The sequence below is a fragment of the Mercenaria mercenaria genome, chromosome 5 (genome assembly GCF_021730395.1).
Source record: "Mercenaria mercenaria strain notata chromosome 5, MADL_Memer_1, whole genome shotgun sequence".
Lineage (NCBI taxonomy): Eukaryota > Metazoa > Mollusca > Bivalvia > Venerida > Veneridae > Mercenaria > Mercenaria mercenaria.
This window is the reverse complement of record NC_069365.1, coordinates 74,218,043-74,234,867: the sequence shown is the minus strand read 5'-3', so window position 1 is coordinate 74,234,867 and position 16,825 is coordinate 74,218,043. Positions and strand designations below refer to the sequence as shown.

The 16,825-nt window shown below is 35.7% G+C and overlaps 1 protein-coding gene and 1 long non-coding RNA gene across 2 annotated transcripts in view; one reads left to right on the top strand and one right to left on the bottom strand.

Moving 5' to 3' along the window:
- The window catches only part of LOC123542487 (sushi, von Willebrand factor type A, EGF and pentraxin domain-containing protein 1-like), a 72,321-nt gene that overhangs the window by 34,102 nt on the left and 21,394 nt on the right, over positions 1–16,825 (bottom strand). Inside the window, exons 7-8 of the mRNA XM_045328383.2 lie at positions 11,192–11,389; positions 6,149–6,349 (exon numbers count right to left, since the gene is read on the bottom strand). Coding sequence (XP_045184318.2) covers positions 6,149–6,349; positions 11,192–11,389 — 399 coding nt within the window. The remainder of the gene's footprint in view (positions 1–6,148; positions 6,350–11,191; positions 11,390–16,825) is intronic.
- On the top strand, positions 7,547–8,801 carry LOC123542488 (uncharacterized). Its single transcript, XR_006684749.2, has 3 exons — positions 7,547–7,625; positions 7,843–7,945; positions 8,531–8,801. It is a non-coding gene; the product is annotated as an uncharacterized LOC123542488 (long non-coding RNA).

Genomic DNA, 16,825 nt, shown 5'->3' with positions numbered 1-16,825 from the left:
GGGGGAAAAAATCTAATTTATAAACTCTATAGCAGTATTTGCATGTCACAAAAACCATCAGTTTCAGATTTCAAATTACCAAATAAAAAAAGATCAGGTAAATGTCCCAAGTCAACTATCGCAAAAGTTTGTTGACTAACTATTTAACAGACATGTGCATGCAGATTGTATCAAGTGCTACCCTTAGTTAACATACTAAAATAATACTGTTATGTGTCTAAGAAATAACAGTTATACAGACTACCAATCAAAAATGAAGACTGTTCACCCCAAATTCCTTCTCATGAAAAATGCAAGCTCATGAAATCTCAACTTACAATTTAAATTTTCCCTTGTATTTCACCAATCCAAACCCTAAAACCCTGTATCTAGAAGCTTGATCCTTCTATGGACTATTTTGCATTTTTTGTGTTGTCCATTTCTGAGGAAAATTGGAGGCCTTAATGTGCCTTAAGGAGGTAGGTTACCTTCATATTTGTATGTGCGCATGTCCAACCGGAAGCTAACGTGACGATTTACTATGCCGTTTACGACAAACTAAATGTGTTTGTATATTCATTCTTCTGAAAACAAAGCATAAGCCTGTCTTCGATCTGATGCTTTATGGTTTAATAATGCAGAAATAATGAATAAATTGCCGCAGAAACACTTCAAAACAATGTTGCCTTAAAATGACGTCATTGACGTCATGACGTTACGTGTCAGTTACCGTGCAAAATTAATAGCTTTTATCTTGAAAGTACGTAATTCTGTGCATTTTCTTTATTTTAACTAATTTCAAATAACCATTAATTGCTGAAATATTTTTTATGAGTCTTTTGCTGTGAATAATAATCAATATTTTGCTTCTTTTATGTTGTTATATTGAAATGTTATGCGGAATGTAAGAAAATGGATGATGATAAGCAATGTTATTTGGAATATAGCTGGGTGAAAGGTTACTTGTTACAGCCATTTTCAAATAAAAAATCTAGCAGTTTGATTTGTAATACCTATTTTTCAGGTTCTGTTGATAATTTGTTACTTATGTACTAAAACTAAGATCTAAAATTGTTCAAATTTCAGTAGAAAATTGTAGTTTCTTGAATTGAATTGATGTTACCATGGAAACGAAGCCCATGACCTGTGTATCTAAATGTAAAATTTAAAAGCGTTAACACTGGTCTATTTAAGAAACACAGCTTCGGCTTTTTATTTTCATTTCAACAATATCCATGAGAATAATAGCAGCATGCTGAACGATTTTTCCATGAAAAATTCCAGACTAGGGGTACTGCTGTAAGTATTCCAAGCTGTGAAATTTGTTTGAATAAATGCAAATAACACAAAAATATAACTTACGTAAGAACTAATATGTTTTAAAGCTACATCAACTAGAAAGATAATCTTATTCAATACTTTTTATAAGAAATTACGACAAAAAGCAAGATATAAGCTATTTTAAACATCTCTGTTGCCATCGTTACTTTAAACTTTAAGAAAAATAGGGTACCATGTAAAGTGCTTGGTATTTTGCTAATAATATTACCCAAATATTCCATGTTGGTCATTAACAGAATGGCACTGAAGCCGTCGAAAACCCCTATTTTTATACATAGTTGTTTAAAAATGAGAGAAAATGCGTTACCATGGAAACACGAGCCCCGCGACATATACATTTTAAACTTATATTAGAAAGCTAACGTGCATATTAGTAAAATTATCAATTATGCAGACTTCTACAGATATCAATGAAATTAAAATACACTGAAAAGTGTTAAATATCCGTATTTTCCTTCTTCTTTCAATATGAAATACCTTTGGAGGGTCACGTTCTTCAAACCTGAATAAACAAGAGCTGTCCGTAAGACAGCGCGCTCGACTTTTCTCAGTGCTTGACTCTGAAAATGAGCTTTGCCAGTAAAAAAAAAATTAAAAAATCCAAGTTAAAAAGGGGCATAACTCTGTTAAAATTCAAATTATAGTTATGAGAATTGTGTCTCCCAGTGTAGACTTTGATAGTAAATAACTAATTTTGAGTTTCAAGTCAAAAGCTTTAATAGTAACAGAAATATTTGACTTTATCAACAATTTTAACAAAAAAAATCTAAGTTAAAAGGGGCATAATTCTGTCAAAATTCAATCAGAGTTATGGGGATTGTTTCTCCTGGTGTAGACTTTGATTGTAAATAAGTATTTTAAGTTTCGAGTCAAAAGCTTTGATAGTAACAGAGATATTTGACTTTATCAAAAACTTTAACTAAAAATTCTAAGTTAAAAAGGGGCATAATTCTGTCAAAATTCAAACCAGGGTATAGGAATTGTGTCTCCTGATGTAGATTTTGATAGTAAATAACTATTTTGAGTTTCAAGTCAAAAGCTTTAATAGTAACAGAGATATTTGACTTTATCAAAAATTTTAACAAAATATCTAAGTTAAAAAGGGGCATAATTCTGTCATAATTCAATTCAGTGTTATGGGGATTGTTTCTCCTGGTGTAGACTTTGATAGTAAATAAGTATTTTAAGTTTCAAGTCAATAGCTTTGATAGTAACAGAGATAATTGACTTTATCAAAAACTTTAACCAAAAATTCTAAGTTAAAAAGGGGCATAATTCTGTCAAAATTCAAACAGAGTTATGGGAATTGTTTCTCCTGGTGTAGACTTTGATAGTAAATAAGCATTTTAAGTTTCAAGCCAATAGCTTTGATAGTAACAGAGATATATGACTTTATCAAAAACTTTAACCAAAAATTCTAAGTTAAAAAGGGGCATAATTCTGTGAAAATTCAAACAGAGTTATGGGGATTGTTTCTCCTGGTGTAGACTTTGATAGTAAATAAATATTTTAAGTTTCAAGTCAAAAGCTTTGATAGTATCAGAGATATCTGACTTTATCAAAAACTTTAACCAACGCAGACGCCGACGCCGGGGCGAGTGCAATAGCTCTACATTTTCTTCGAAAAGTCGAGCTAAAAATGAACTTGAAGGGACAGAGACAAACACAATTGAGATTGTAGCAGTTAAAACTTCATATTACATGAAATACAAAAGAATGCTGCGGTTCAACTAATTTGAATTTACCCTTGTAACAAGGTAACCTACCTCCTTAATGCCTTATAATGCTGTCGGAAGCTAATGAAGCCAAGAGCAATACCAGGTATCATACACCTGTACACTACAGGTAGAAGTAGACTGATGTTGTCACTGTTCTTGTCCTTTAATTCTAATCATACCGGACACAACTGGTTCTGCATTTGCAACCAGTGTAGATCATGTTCAGCTTGCACATCTATGCAGCCTGATCATGATCTGCACTGTTCACCATTCAGTCAGTATATTTTTGGTAAACACCCCTTTTAACAGTTACTGGTACTATCCAAATTTAAAGATGGACAAGTTCATTGTAGAAATTTAGCATGGTAAGGGTTAAATCAAAGTTACCTTCTGGCTGCTTAATCTTTAGAAAAGTCATTGAGTAAATACATTTTCTACCCGAGAACCAAACAACAATTACTGTCAATTTTAGATTTATCAAATTAATAAAGTAAGCTATTTGCCTATCATACATTATTTAAATAAACATTTTACAAATGTAATTAGTTTAATCTGCTGTGTGGGTTTAATTAGGTATAATTTGAGGTCAACACTTCACATTGTGATATTACAGTTTTTGTTTTTTTTTTTGGAGCTGCATGACCTGTATTTTAGGCTCAAATTCCTATACATTAATGCATTGTTTCCAGAAAATCAGTTCTGTTGGAAAGATATATTCAAAAATACTTTTTGTTGCAAAGATAACAATTTACAAAACTGCTAGGGGCGTCGCAACTGAGGCAGCAGAGGCCGCGGTCGTGGCTCAAATAATTTGCCCAAAAAACTATTTTTTGTAAACTTATAAGTTGGAGCCGCAGATCCGCAGACCGAATATTTTGTATAGTATAATAATTAAATTTTGCTTAGAGTTAAACAATACATGCTGTCCAGATTGGTGTGTTACCGTGGTGATGGTGACACTAACGGGGGTGTTAACTGAAGTCATACACAGGTGTCTGCAACTGGACTTAATTACACATGAACCAATGAGCATGTTTTAATTGACAGGTACGTTTAAGCTATATCCCACCGCTAAGACCTATGGAACTACCTTATGAAATTAAGAAAATAATTAGCATGTTTTTCTTTAATGAACGAGGCAAGTATTAATATTTATCACATCGCTAAGATGTAAGAAATTAATTGTATAGGCAATATTTTTTTTACTAAAAAATTGATATTTTAAACAAAATAAGAAATGAACTTTAATTAACTTATAAATGTCATACTTTTTATGATAATCATAATGGATAATCCTAACCAACCTGTCCAAAATGTACTTTTGAGTTTCATTAGAATGTTCATGTAACATGAATGTATGATAATTATTCAGTACATTCAATACAAAACATACATATATTCATTGTACTGCATTACACATTATCAACTAAGATAAGAGTTTATTTTGCTTATAGCCATGTAAATTGTAAGAAAATACTGGAGACTCGAGATGCTTTTCAGTACCCCTAAAATGCACCAGAACCTGATTTTATGATCCTGTTTTTTGTTTTTACATTTTCCGAGAGAGACACCCCATACCCCCTTTATGGGATGGGTCTCCTCATCCCATACCTATCCCCTCCCTTCGCAGCCCCAATATCCAACACCTTTTGATGCCCCTGACCTCTATTTTAATTTTTTTAAACAGAAATATTGTAACAAACAAAGTTTTATTTTAGTGTAGTTAACAAAATTGAGTCCGTGTGATTTTTGTAATATGGAAGTTGAAAGTATGGAGTATTGTTGTCTTTCTTCTTTTTTTCTCCCTTTCATCCTTTTTTTTTTCAATTTACTTACCTATCAACATAATCATTATTATTTTTGCTATTGTAACAACTACCTTTCTCTAGGAATGGCCAAATGTTAATAATAGTACAAAAATGTGTATTGTATACTGAAATGTAATGTAAGAATGTTGTGATAATTTAAATGGTCCTTAACCTTAAGCCTGTTGGTGGCAAGTGATTCTGCAAATCCGTGCAGGCTGATCATGGTCTGCGCTGTTTGCTATTCAGTCAGTAATTTTTCAGTAAACACCCCTTCAAATGATAAGTGGTACTGCCCAAATTGAATATCGGACCAGTCCATATTAGAAATTTAAAACGCTAAAGGTTAAACATGGTTAAACAAGGAGCTGCGTTCAATAAACGCTTGATACCCCCAGTGGCATCCTTGTCGATAGATTTTGCACCGAAGTCCAAAACGAGGTCAAGGTCAAGGTCAAACTGAGGTCAGGTGATGTCTGAAGATGAGGAATGGTTACAGTTTACACCTGTTTTAGTATCAATTAATTCTTTTAAGGGGTATTGATGCTAGACGAAACGGTCCTATGGTTAACCAAGAGATGGCCCATATAAAGCAACCTAAGTCCAAAATGAGGTCAAGGTCAAGGTCAAACTGGGGTCAGGTGATGTCTGAAGGTTAGGTTACATCTGCATTAGTATCAAGTCATTCTAGTAAGGGGTATTGATTCTAGACGAAACGGTCCCATTTGGTTAACCTCGTACAGATGGACGAACAGACGGACGGATGGGCAGGACAATCACTATATGCCTCCTGCATCAGTAAATGCTGGGGGCATAAAAAATACATAACATGAAACGAAAGTTCAAATGTAATAATACAGTAGAGATAACTGACATCTCAGCAGATGAAAAATAATGTAGATCATAAAATATTCATGACACTTTAATTTCACCATTTTTTTGTGAATTCAACACACTTATTATTATGTATAAGCTTCATTATATTCTGTAGTACAACCAGCTACAAGTGCTAATTTTTTTTTAACCCTTACCCTGCTAAATTTCTATAATGAACTTGTATCTTGCAATCTGGACATTACTATTATCTGTTAAAAAGTGTGGTTACCAAAAATATACTGACTGAATGGAAAACAGTGCAGATCATGATCAGACTGCATGGATGTGAAGGCTGATCATGATCTACACTGGTCTCAAAGGCAGAACCAATCATGTCCAGCATGGTAAGGGTCAACATCTCTATCAAATGGCATAATTAATGTGACATAAAAATCATATATTCAACAGTAGTATTGACATATTGTGTACCTCCATAACAATAACTTCCATTTGCACAGCTTGTCATTAGACCAGCTTTACAGTCATATCCTGGATCACACAATTTCTCTAAACGGTCCTTCCCTGGTTCTGTGCAGTTAAAATGCTCCGGACAAGGCACACATGAGGCTTGACCTACTTTGGGTTGGTACATGTATCTAAGGCTCTCATATCCACAGGGTGTTTTTATACCTGGAACAAAAATGCAATTTAAGCCACACCATGAGAAAACCAACATAGTGCATTTGCGACCAGCATGGATCCAGAACAGCCTACGCATTCGCACAGTCTGGTCAGGATCCATGCTTTTTGCTAATGGTTTCTCTAATTGCAATAGGCTTTAAAAGCAAACAGCATGGATTCTGACAAGACTGTGCAGGCTGGTCTGCTTCCATGCTGGTCACAAATGCACTATGTTGGTTTTCTCATGGAGCGGCTCAATTTTCCTCCCTTCTGCAGATGAAAAAGCAACAGAACATATAACAAGAGAGTCATGATGACCCTGGATCACTCACCTGAGTAATATGAGCTACATGTTTCAAATGTCAAACTGATGATAAAATATTGAGAAAGTCAGCAGGTCACATTCATGGTCAATGAAATTCAGTTTTACGATTTGTGTGCAAAACTGTGTATGTCATCAAAATTTCAAGGCTGTAACTAAAAAAAACAAGAAAGTAGGTCAGTAGGTCAAGGTCACAGTCAAGTGACATCATATTACTTGGGGTCATCAGGTAATTATAATTAAACAGTCTTGGAAATAGGATCAGATGATTTTTTAAGTATTTTTCCTATATAACTCACATAATAACTAAGTGAACCCAGAGCAGGGCCTCTTTTAAGCCCTGGGGCATAATTTGAACAATTTTGGTAGAGGACTACTAGACAATGCATCATACCAAATATGAAAAGCCTAGGTCGTATGGTTTCAGACAAGAAGATTTTTAAAGCTTTTTCCTATATAAGTCTATGTAAAACTTGGGACCCCCGGGGCGGGGCCATATTTGACCCTAGGGAGATAATTTGAACAATCTTGGTAGAGGACCACTAGATGATGCTACATACCAAATATCAAAGCCCTAGGCCATGTGGTTTTGTTCAAGAAGATTTTCAAAGTTTTCCCTATATAAGTCTATATAAACCATGTGACCCCCGGGGTAGGGCCATATTTGACCCTAGGGGGATAATTTGAACAATTTTGGTAGAGGACCACTAGATGATGCTACACAAAAGATATCAAAGCCCTAGGCCCTGTGGTTTTGGCCAAGAAGATTTTTAAAGTTTTTCCTTTCGGTTGTGTAGCCGGATTGAATTTTGGTGATTAAAAGTCTTTTGGATGATTTTAGTAGATTTGTGTAAATATTAACCGCGAAAAAAGGTGTCACGTGATTTCAGTTAAGAAGGGAAGACATGTTTTCTAAGAGAAGTGATTTTATGCTAAATTATGACAAATAGTAAGGGTGCTCAGGTTAGTTATCGGTTAAAAATGGTTGTATTTATTGTTCGGTTCCTTATAATGGGCTTCACCTTATTTGTATTTAAATAGAGCGTTGTAATTTGGCACTTGTAATCCAGTTGTCATATGTATTCGCGAATGATAAAAATAGCAGCAAATGTTTCTGACTTCTTTAATAAAGTAATAATGTTCATCTATCTTATGTTTTGTGCACCATCTTAATTTTCAGCTAACCTGTCACAACCGTCACTGGAGAGAGACGAGAATTACAAGAGATATTGTTGTGTTGTGTGTTGAGCTAGTGAGTGAAAGCCATTCATTTCCATAAACTGGTAAGCCTAACTTGTTTCCCTTTTGTGATTGTATTATTATTTTATATTTTATCTTTTGTAATGCTGAAGACACTGTTTATAGCGATAACGAGTTAGTTTTGTATTACCGGTTAACTGGAATACTAGTCACTAGAACGGTATAGAATAATGTCGTGTAAAAGTAACGACTAAGATTTTATTTTATCTTAAGAGTACAGCACATGTGTATATTATTTGAAATGCTGTATTTAATTGTATTGTAATTTAATTAGCTCGACTAAGCATTGTTCGGTTTATGCTTGTATGTAAACTGGTGTCTTTTTGACCAGTTATGGGAACTGATTGTGACTTCACATACTTGTCCGCTGTTATGAGCTGTTATGCATTGCACGGGTTTCCAAACCCTGTATTTTCGATTATCGAGATTATTAAATAGTTGGAGAGTCGAGCATCGCTGTCCTATGACAACTCTTTTATAATACATATACATTGTATATTTTAGTATTCATGGATATATTGTTAATTCCAGTATTCGTGAAAATATTGTAACTGTTTACTTGGAATAATTCTAAGTAATGTTTAGTAAATATGTGTTTATCTTTATAGGATGGAATTATCATTCTATCACGGTCAACGTTAGATGATAAGGAAAACGTCTGAGAAATGCACTGTAGAGAACTGTATGTGCATATGTGGACTTTGTGGTGTTATTGACATATTAGAAAGTTTGGGTTTTCTTGATTATAACAGGAACTCTGAATGAACTATAGTATAAGTTGTGGTGTAAGAATACTGGAAAGATTTATTAATATTATTGGAGTATAATAAACTAATATTTAAAACAGAACCCACCTCTTGACTTACTTCTAAATTTATTTATTACTGGGTAAGCCAGAAGGATACAGTTGCAATGGCAACCAGAGTTCTGCATGGAATTCAATTCTTTGAACAATTTTGAAAGGGGGCCACCCAAGGATCATTCCTGTGAAGTTTGGTGTAATTCTGCCCAGTGGTTTTCAAGAAGATTTTTTTAGAAATTGTTGACGGATGACGGACTACGCACGACGGACATCAAGCGGTCACAATAGCTCACAGGTTGTCACTTCGTGACAGGTGAGCTAAAAAGGCCAATTTTTGTTAATTCAAGGGCCATAATTTGGAAGTGCCTGGGCTGATTGTGGCTAGTTACTGAACTTTGCCTAGGACTTATAGTCAAACATATTTGTTCAAGTTTGGTGAAGATTAGATGAGAAATGTTCAACTTAGAGCGCAGAAAATGGTAAAAAGGCCAATTTTCGGTAATTCAAGGGCCATAATTCCCAAGTGCCTGGGTCGATTTGCCTAGTTTAAAACTTGCCTGAGGACAAGATTTGTGACACACACACACACACACACACACACACACACACAGACAGACACACACAGACAGGTGTAAATCAATATATCTCCCACACCACTGTGTGGTGGGAGACATCATTAGTTTGAGTAAAAGACAGAACAAATGTAAAATTCACTGGGAAATCTTAAAACACAACTACAAACAATTCTAATATGACTAACAATGTTTTAATCATCACAATGATATTATGCTGACTTACATTGACGAGATATCTAGCACCATGCACTCATCCAGAAACTGACAAATAATTTACTTAAAAACATGTTTAAAACAAAATGTCAAGAAGCATAACTGTCTTAATTAATTTACACACACAAAGTTGCTTATTCTGCGCTGTGCAGAATAATTCTTTATACTTCGCACCCTAATGGAACTATTCCACAAGACCTAACACCATTTCTGGTCCTGGCACGTATAAACAAAGGAGTGTGACGACCTATCATTTGGGGCCAAACATGTGCCAGTAAACAGTTCCATTATATTCATTCTAAATATGACAGTAAAAGATATATTAGAATTGAAATAATTTATAGCAAAGCTGTTGAAAGACTATTTATACAGTCCGGTGGATATATGTCGTATAAAATAATTTCACTCGGTCGCAGCCCCCTGTTAAAACTGGAGTTGTCACAGGAGTGACGAATTATACCCCCACAATATAGGCTTGTCACAGAACTAAGCCAATGTCAAAGCCGAACTTGCTTGACCTTTGACCTACTGACCTCAAAATCAATACAGGTAATCTGCTGGTCATGATAAACCTCCCTATGAAGTTTCATGATCCATTGGCCCAACCATTCTAAAGTTATTGTCTGGAAAAGGTTTAAATGTTCTGGGTCACTCTGACCTTTGAGCTTTGGAACTCAAAATTAATTGGGGTCATCTGCTGGTCATGACCAACCTCTCTATGAAGTTTCGTGATCCTAGTCCAAAGTGTTCTGAATTTATTGTCCGAAAACATTTTAAATGTTCCAGGCCACTGTGACCTTGAACTGTGACCTACTGACCTCAAAATCATAAGGGGTCATCTGCTGGTCATAACCAAACTCCCTATCAATTTTCATGATCCTAGGCCAAAGCGTTCTCAAGTTATCATCCAGAAACTGTTTAACTGCTTCGTGTCATTGTGACCTTGACCTACTCACTTCAAAGTCAAACTTGACTTGTATTTTATCATGTTACACTCGTGTACAAAAATTATGATCCTAGATCCAAGCGTTCTCAAGTTATCAACCAGAAACCGTATAACTATTCCGAGTCACTGTGACCTTGATCTTTGACCTACTGACCTCAAAGTCAAACTTGACCTGTATTTCATGATGTTACACCTGTGTACAAAAATTTATGATCCTTGGCCCAAGCGTTCTCAAGCTATCATCCGGAAACCATTTTACTGTTCAGGGTCACTGTGACCTTGACCTTTGACCTACTGACCCCAAAGTCAAATCTGACCTGTATTTCATGATGTTACACCTGTGTACAAAAAATTATGATCCTAGACCTAAGCATTCTCAAGTTATCATCCGAAAACAGTTTAGCTGTTCCGAGTCACTGTGACCTTGACCTTTGACCTACTGACCCCAAAGTCGAATTTGACCTGTATTTCTGATGTTACAATTGTGTACCAAAAATTATTTACATCGGTCAAGCCTTTCATGAGTTATCGTCCAGAAACCATGAAAAAACAACGGACTGACAGACCGACCGACTGACAAGCTCACTCCTATATACCCCTCCAAACTTCGTTTTGTGGAGGTATAATTATTACACCCAACATTTAACTGCCAACTGTGTATAGTGTTAAAACGTGGTTTTGCTATAAATTATTTCTTAAATATGATAATTTTACCTGCCGGACAATATTTTACCTCTTATGCATTTATGTCCTGCTGGACAGTATTTTCCATTTGGAGCTGGACTTGTCTCCCCTTCCTCACAATACCATCCATCTTCACAGTAACCAGTGCTTCCTGAGTGACCAGAAACGGCACAGTACCTTCCTTCTGGGCACAAAGTGCAGATATCATCGACTGTGTAATAACCACGTGTGCAGTTTGTGGGGTTTTCTGGCAATAAGTATAAAATGAAAATAAATTGAGCCGTGCCATGAGAAAACCAACATAGTGTGTTTGCGACCAGCATGGATCCAGACCAGCCTGGGCATCCGCGCAGTCTGGTCAGGATCCATGCTGTTCGCTTTCAAAGCCTATTGTAATTAGAGAAACCATTAGCGAACAGCATGGATCCTGACAAGACTGCACAGATGCGCAGGGTGGTCTGGATCCATGCTGGTCGCAAAGCCACTATGTTGGTTTTCTCATAGCACGGCTCAATTATTAAACAGAGAATCCAGCTTAGTTCACCTACTACACATAGACATATTGGTTTGTTTCAGGATATAGAAGTTTGAGGCATATATCTCAAGATTTAAGTCAAATTTTCAAAATTCAGATAGTAGTTTAATTTGTAAGATTAATGGTTAAACTTGCAACTTGAAAAAAAAAATGTGATTCTTTTTTTTTATGAGGAAATATTCACAAAGTCATGTTAATGTTATTTTCACTCTCACAAAGGTCGGCATTAAATCTCCCGCATTGAGTGTATGCATGCATTGAATGTACAATATTAAACCTATGTTAAACCTAACCCTAACCTTTAGTCAGTATATAGTACACTCAATACATGCTTACTTCCAATAAGGGCGATTTAATGTTGGCGAGATAAAGAGTTTCCAAGGTCGACTGCCTAGGGACATTTTTCACAAAACATATCCCAGCAATACAACATCTTCGAAGTAAGTGGTCAACATACTACAGAATCGTTTATCAATTATGATTACCTATCATATAATTCATGAAGAGATGTGCAGATTATGCTTTAAAATGTTAACATTTTTATTCAAAATATTTAAAGCAATTTTTGTTTTTAAATTGGTAAGAAAAAAGGAAGCAAAAATGTATTACCTAACATCTCCAAAGGGGCCATAACAAAAGCTAAAGAACAACAAGAGGGTCATGATGACCCTGGATCGCTCACCAGAGTAATATGTTTCAAATGTCAAACTGATGATTTTTAGAAATTTTTTGGAAAATTTTCCGATGTACAATCAAGTAACCACTGGGGCGGGGCCAATTTTACCCCGGGGGTCATGATTTGAACAAAGTTTGTAGAAGTCGACTAGGCAATGTTACATATCGAATATCTAAGATCTAGGCCTTCTGGTTTATTTTAAGCAAATTTATGAAGATTTCCCTATGTACAATAAAGTAACCCCTGGGGCTGGGTCAATTTGACCCTGAGGGGGTCAAGATTTGAACAAATTTTGTAGAGGTCCACTAAGCAATGCTACATGTCGAATATCTAAGCTCTAGGCCTTCTGGTTTATTTTTAGAAAATATTGAAGATTTTTCTATGTACAATCAAGTAACCCCATGGAGCGGGGCCAATTTGACCCCGGGGACATGATATGAAGAAATTTTGTAGAGGTCTACTAGGCAATACTACATGTCAAATATCTAAGACCTAGGCCTTCTGGTTTATTTTTAGAAATTTTTTGAAGATTTTCCTATGTAAAATCAAGTGACCCCTGGGGCGGGGTCAATTTTGAACCTGGGGTCATGATTTGAACAAATGTTGTAGAGGTCCAATATGCAATGCTACACGTGAAATATCTAAGCTCTAGGCCTTCTGGTTTATTTTAAGAAAATTTTTGAAGATTTTCATATGTAAAATCAAGCGACCCCTAGGGCGGGGTCAATTTTGACCCCGGGGGTCATGATTTGAACAACTTTAGTAGAGGTCCACTAGGCAATGCTACATGTCAAATATCTAAGGTCTAGGGCTTCTGCTTTTTGAGAAGAAGATTTTTTAAGGTTTTCCTATGTAAAATCAAGTGACCCCTGGGACGGGGTCAATTTTGACCCCGGGGGTCTGATTTGAATAAATTTTGTAGAGCAATGCTACACGTTTTGTAGAGCAATGCTAGGCAATGCTACACGTGAAATATCTAAGACCTAGGCCTTCTGCTTTATTTTTAGAAATTTTTTGAAGATTTTCCTATGTAAAATCAAGTGACCCCTGGGGCGGGGTCAATTTTGACCCCGGGGTCATGATTTGAACAACTTTTGTAGAGGTCCATTAGGCAATGCTACATGTCAAATATCTAAGGTCTAGGGCTTCTAGTTTTCAAGAAGAAGATTTTTTAAGATTTTTCTATGTAAAATCAAGTGACCCCTGGGGCGGGGTCAATTTTGACCCCGGGGTCATGATTTGAACAAACTTGGTAGAGGTCCACTAGGCAATGCTTCACACCAAATATCTAAGCTCTAGGGCTTCTGGTTTTTGAGAAGAAGATTTTTAAAGTTTTTCCTTTCGGTTGCCATGGCAACCAGAGTTCTAGATGGAATTCAATTCTTTGAACAATTTTTAGAGAAGACCATCCAAGGAACATCCCTGTGAAGTTTCATCAAAATTGGCCTGTTGGTTTAGGAGGAGATGTTGTTTAAAGGAAAGTGTGGACGGACGGACGCCGGACGCCGGACGGACGGACGGACGGACGCCGGACGGACGCCGGACGGTGAGCGATCACAATAGCTCACCCTGAGCACTTTGTGCTCTGGTGAGCTAAAAAGTGTTTCAAATGGCTGGGAACCCTCATTATGAATAAATAATCTAACCAAAAGAAACTAGATATGTGTCAATAGGATGCTGGTGCCCCACTTCCTGCCACTGTACATGCTTTCATGACTCTAGGCAGGGCTCCAGATATTGTTTTAGGTCAATAAGTATTTACTCATCATACTTCTTGTGAATGAATAAAATGGTATAATCTGAAATTGACTAGGAGTAACTTTACTCCTGGGAATTTCTGTTAATGACAAAACACAGAAATCAGTTTTGTAACAATTATATAATTGTATAAATGTTTTTTTGTAGTTAATTTTCAATTTAGCAAGTTCTTGCTTTTTTGCCTATCTTTAGTGGACTATTGAAGGATTCTAAGAGCCAGACAAAGGAAACACATTTTTCATTTTGTACTAAATGCATAATGCACATTTTAATTCAATTTGTAGAGGATCTCTGGAATCGATAGAGTTCATTCCAAACTGCAAGGGTTTTCTAGGAAACAGATGCTTAAGTGATGCACTAACTACTCAATCCAATAATTTCAACAATGTTTTAGGGATCACTTTCTGTTGGTTTCTCTGCACCGGAAGTTGATAATTTTAACCAACCCCACTTTAAAATATACTACCGTACCAACGCAGTACCATATATATATATGTTAACGCAAACACCTAATCAACGATGGGCATATTTGCTAGACTCACACATTTGCTTCGATACATAAAGCACATATTAAAACGATTCAGTTTTTGTTTACACTAGTAAAAAGTAATTGCTTGCATTTCTGTTATTCCGTTATTCCATATACGTTTTCAAACACTTGAAAATGATCAGATCTGCGTAAATGCATTATTTCAATGCATAATTTATTCTAATAAGCATCTTATTTGGAGCCCTGTCTAGGTGAAATATTTTTTCAGGTATCCTGTCCACAAAATAAGCAAGTTCTGTATAACAGTGCTATTAAAATATAGAAATATTGATGCCTGGTAAAGTCAAATATTTTGGTATCATTTGAAAGTGTATTGTCTGCTGAAACAGAACATATCAAGTACATGACAAAAATATGTTACAGAATTTTTATTTTTTCACTTTATAGTTTTCAATGATATTAAAACAGAAATCCAGCTACTTATTACAGTACGTGTATCGGTTTGCAGTCAAAAACATGACTGTAATGATTCATGCATATTATTCATGGTCATCTTATTTACTAATTCCTTATTAAGCAGACACAGCTCTTTCAAATGATACAAACAAGAGGACCATGATGGTCCTGAATCGCTCACCTGTTCCCACATGACCCAGTTTTGAGTATGATGTCGTTTTTTCTATTATTTGACATAGTGACCTAGTTTTTGAGCTCATGTGACCCAGTTTTGAACTTGACCTAGATTTCATCGAGATAAAAATTCTGACCAGTTTTAATGAAGATCCATAGAAAAATATGGCCTCTAGAGAGGTCACAAGGTTTTCCTATTATCTGACCTATTAACCTAGTTTTTGAAGGTATGTGACCCAGTTTTGAACTTGACCTAGATATCATCAAGGTGAACATTCTCACTAATTTTCATGAAGGTCTCATGAAAAATATGGCCTCTAGAGAGGTCACATGGTTTTTCTTTTTTTATACCTACTGGTCTAGTTTTTGATCGAACGTGACACAGTTTCGAACTTGACCTAGATATCATCAAGATGAACATTCAGACCAATTTTCATGAAGATCCATTGAAAAATATGGCCTCTAGAGAGGTCAAAAGGTTTTTCTAATTTTAGACCTACTGACCTAGTTTTTGACCGCGGTTGACCCAGTTTCAAACTTGACCTAGATACATTTTTGTATCATCAAGATGAACATTCAGACCAACTTTCATACAGATCCCATGAAAAATATGGCCTCTAGAGAGGTCACAAGGTTGTTTTTTTTATTTGAACTACTGACCTAGTTTTTGACAGCACGTGACCCAGTTTCAAAACTGACCTAGATATCATCAAGGTAAACATTCTGATTAATTTTCAAGAAGATCCATTCAAAAGTATGGCCTCTAGAGAGGTCACAAGGTTTTTCTTTTTTTAGACCTACTGACCTAGTTTTTGATCGCAGTTGACCCAGTTTCAAACTTGACCTAGATATCATCAAGACAAACATTCAGACCAATATTCATACAGATCCCATGAAAAATATGGCCTCTAGAGAGGTCACAAGGTTTTTTCATTATTTGACCTACCGACCTAGTTTTTGATGGCACATGACCCAGTTTCAAACTTGACCTAGATATCATCAAGATGAACATTCTGACCAATTTTCATTTGGATCCATTGAAACATATGGCCACTAGAGAGGTCACAAGGTTTTTCTATTTTTAGACCTACTGGCCTAGGTTTGGACCGCACGTGACCCAGTTTCGAACTTGACCTAGATATCATCAAGATAAACATTCTGACCAAATTTCATAAAGATCCCATGAAAAATGTGACCTTGCAAGGACGACGGACGCTGCGCGATCACAAAAGCTCAACTTGTGACAGGTGAACTAAAAAAAACAAAAAATGCTTTCAAATGATAAAAAAAAAGAAAAAAAAAAAAACACAAAAAAAACATAGGGTCACCAGGCATCCAAATATTATCTTTTTGTGGATCGGATACGTTAAGAAATATGCAACACAACTTTTTTCTGTATTTTTCACAAAGTCAAGGACCATAACTGTCATCTGCCTTTGTGAAATCCCGAACAGAACACATTTGCATGAATGCACATGTACTATAACAATCCTCTAATGTTTTCTCACTCTACTTCAAGTACATTTTGAGATACATGGGAAACAAATTTTTTTACCCCTGATGTATATTTTTGACTAAGTCAATGGCCATAACT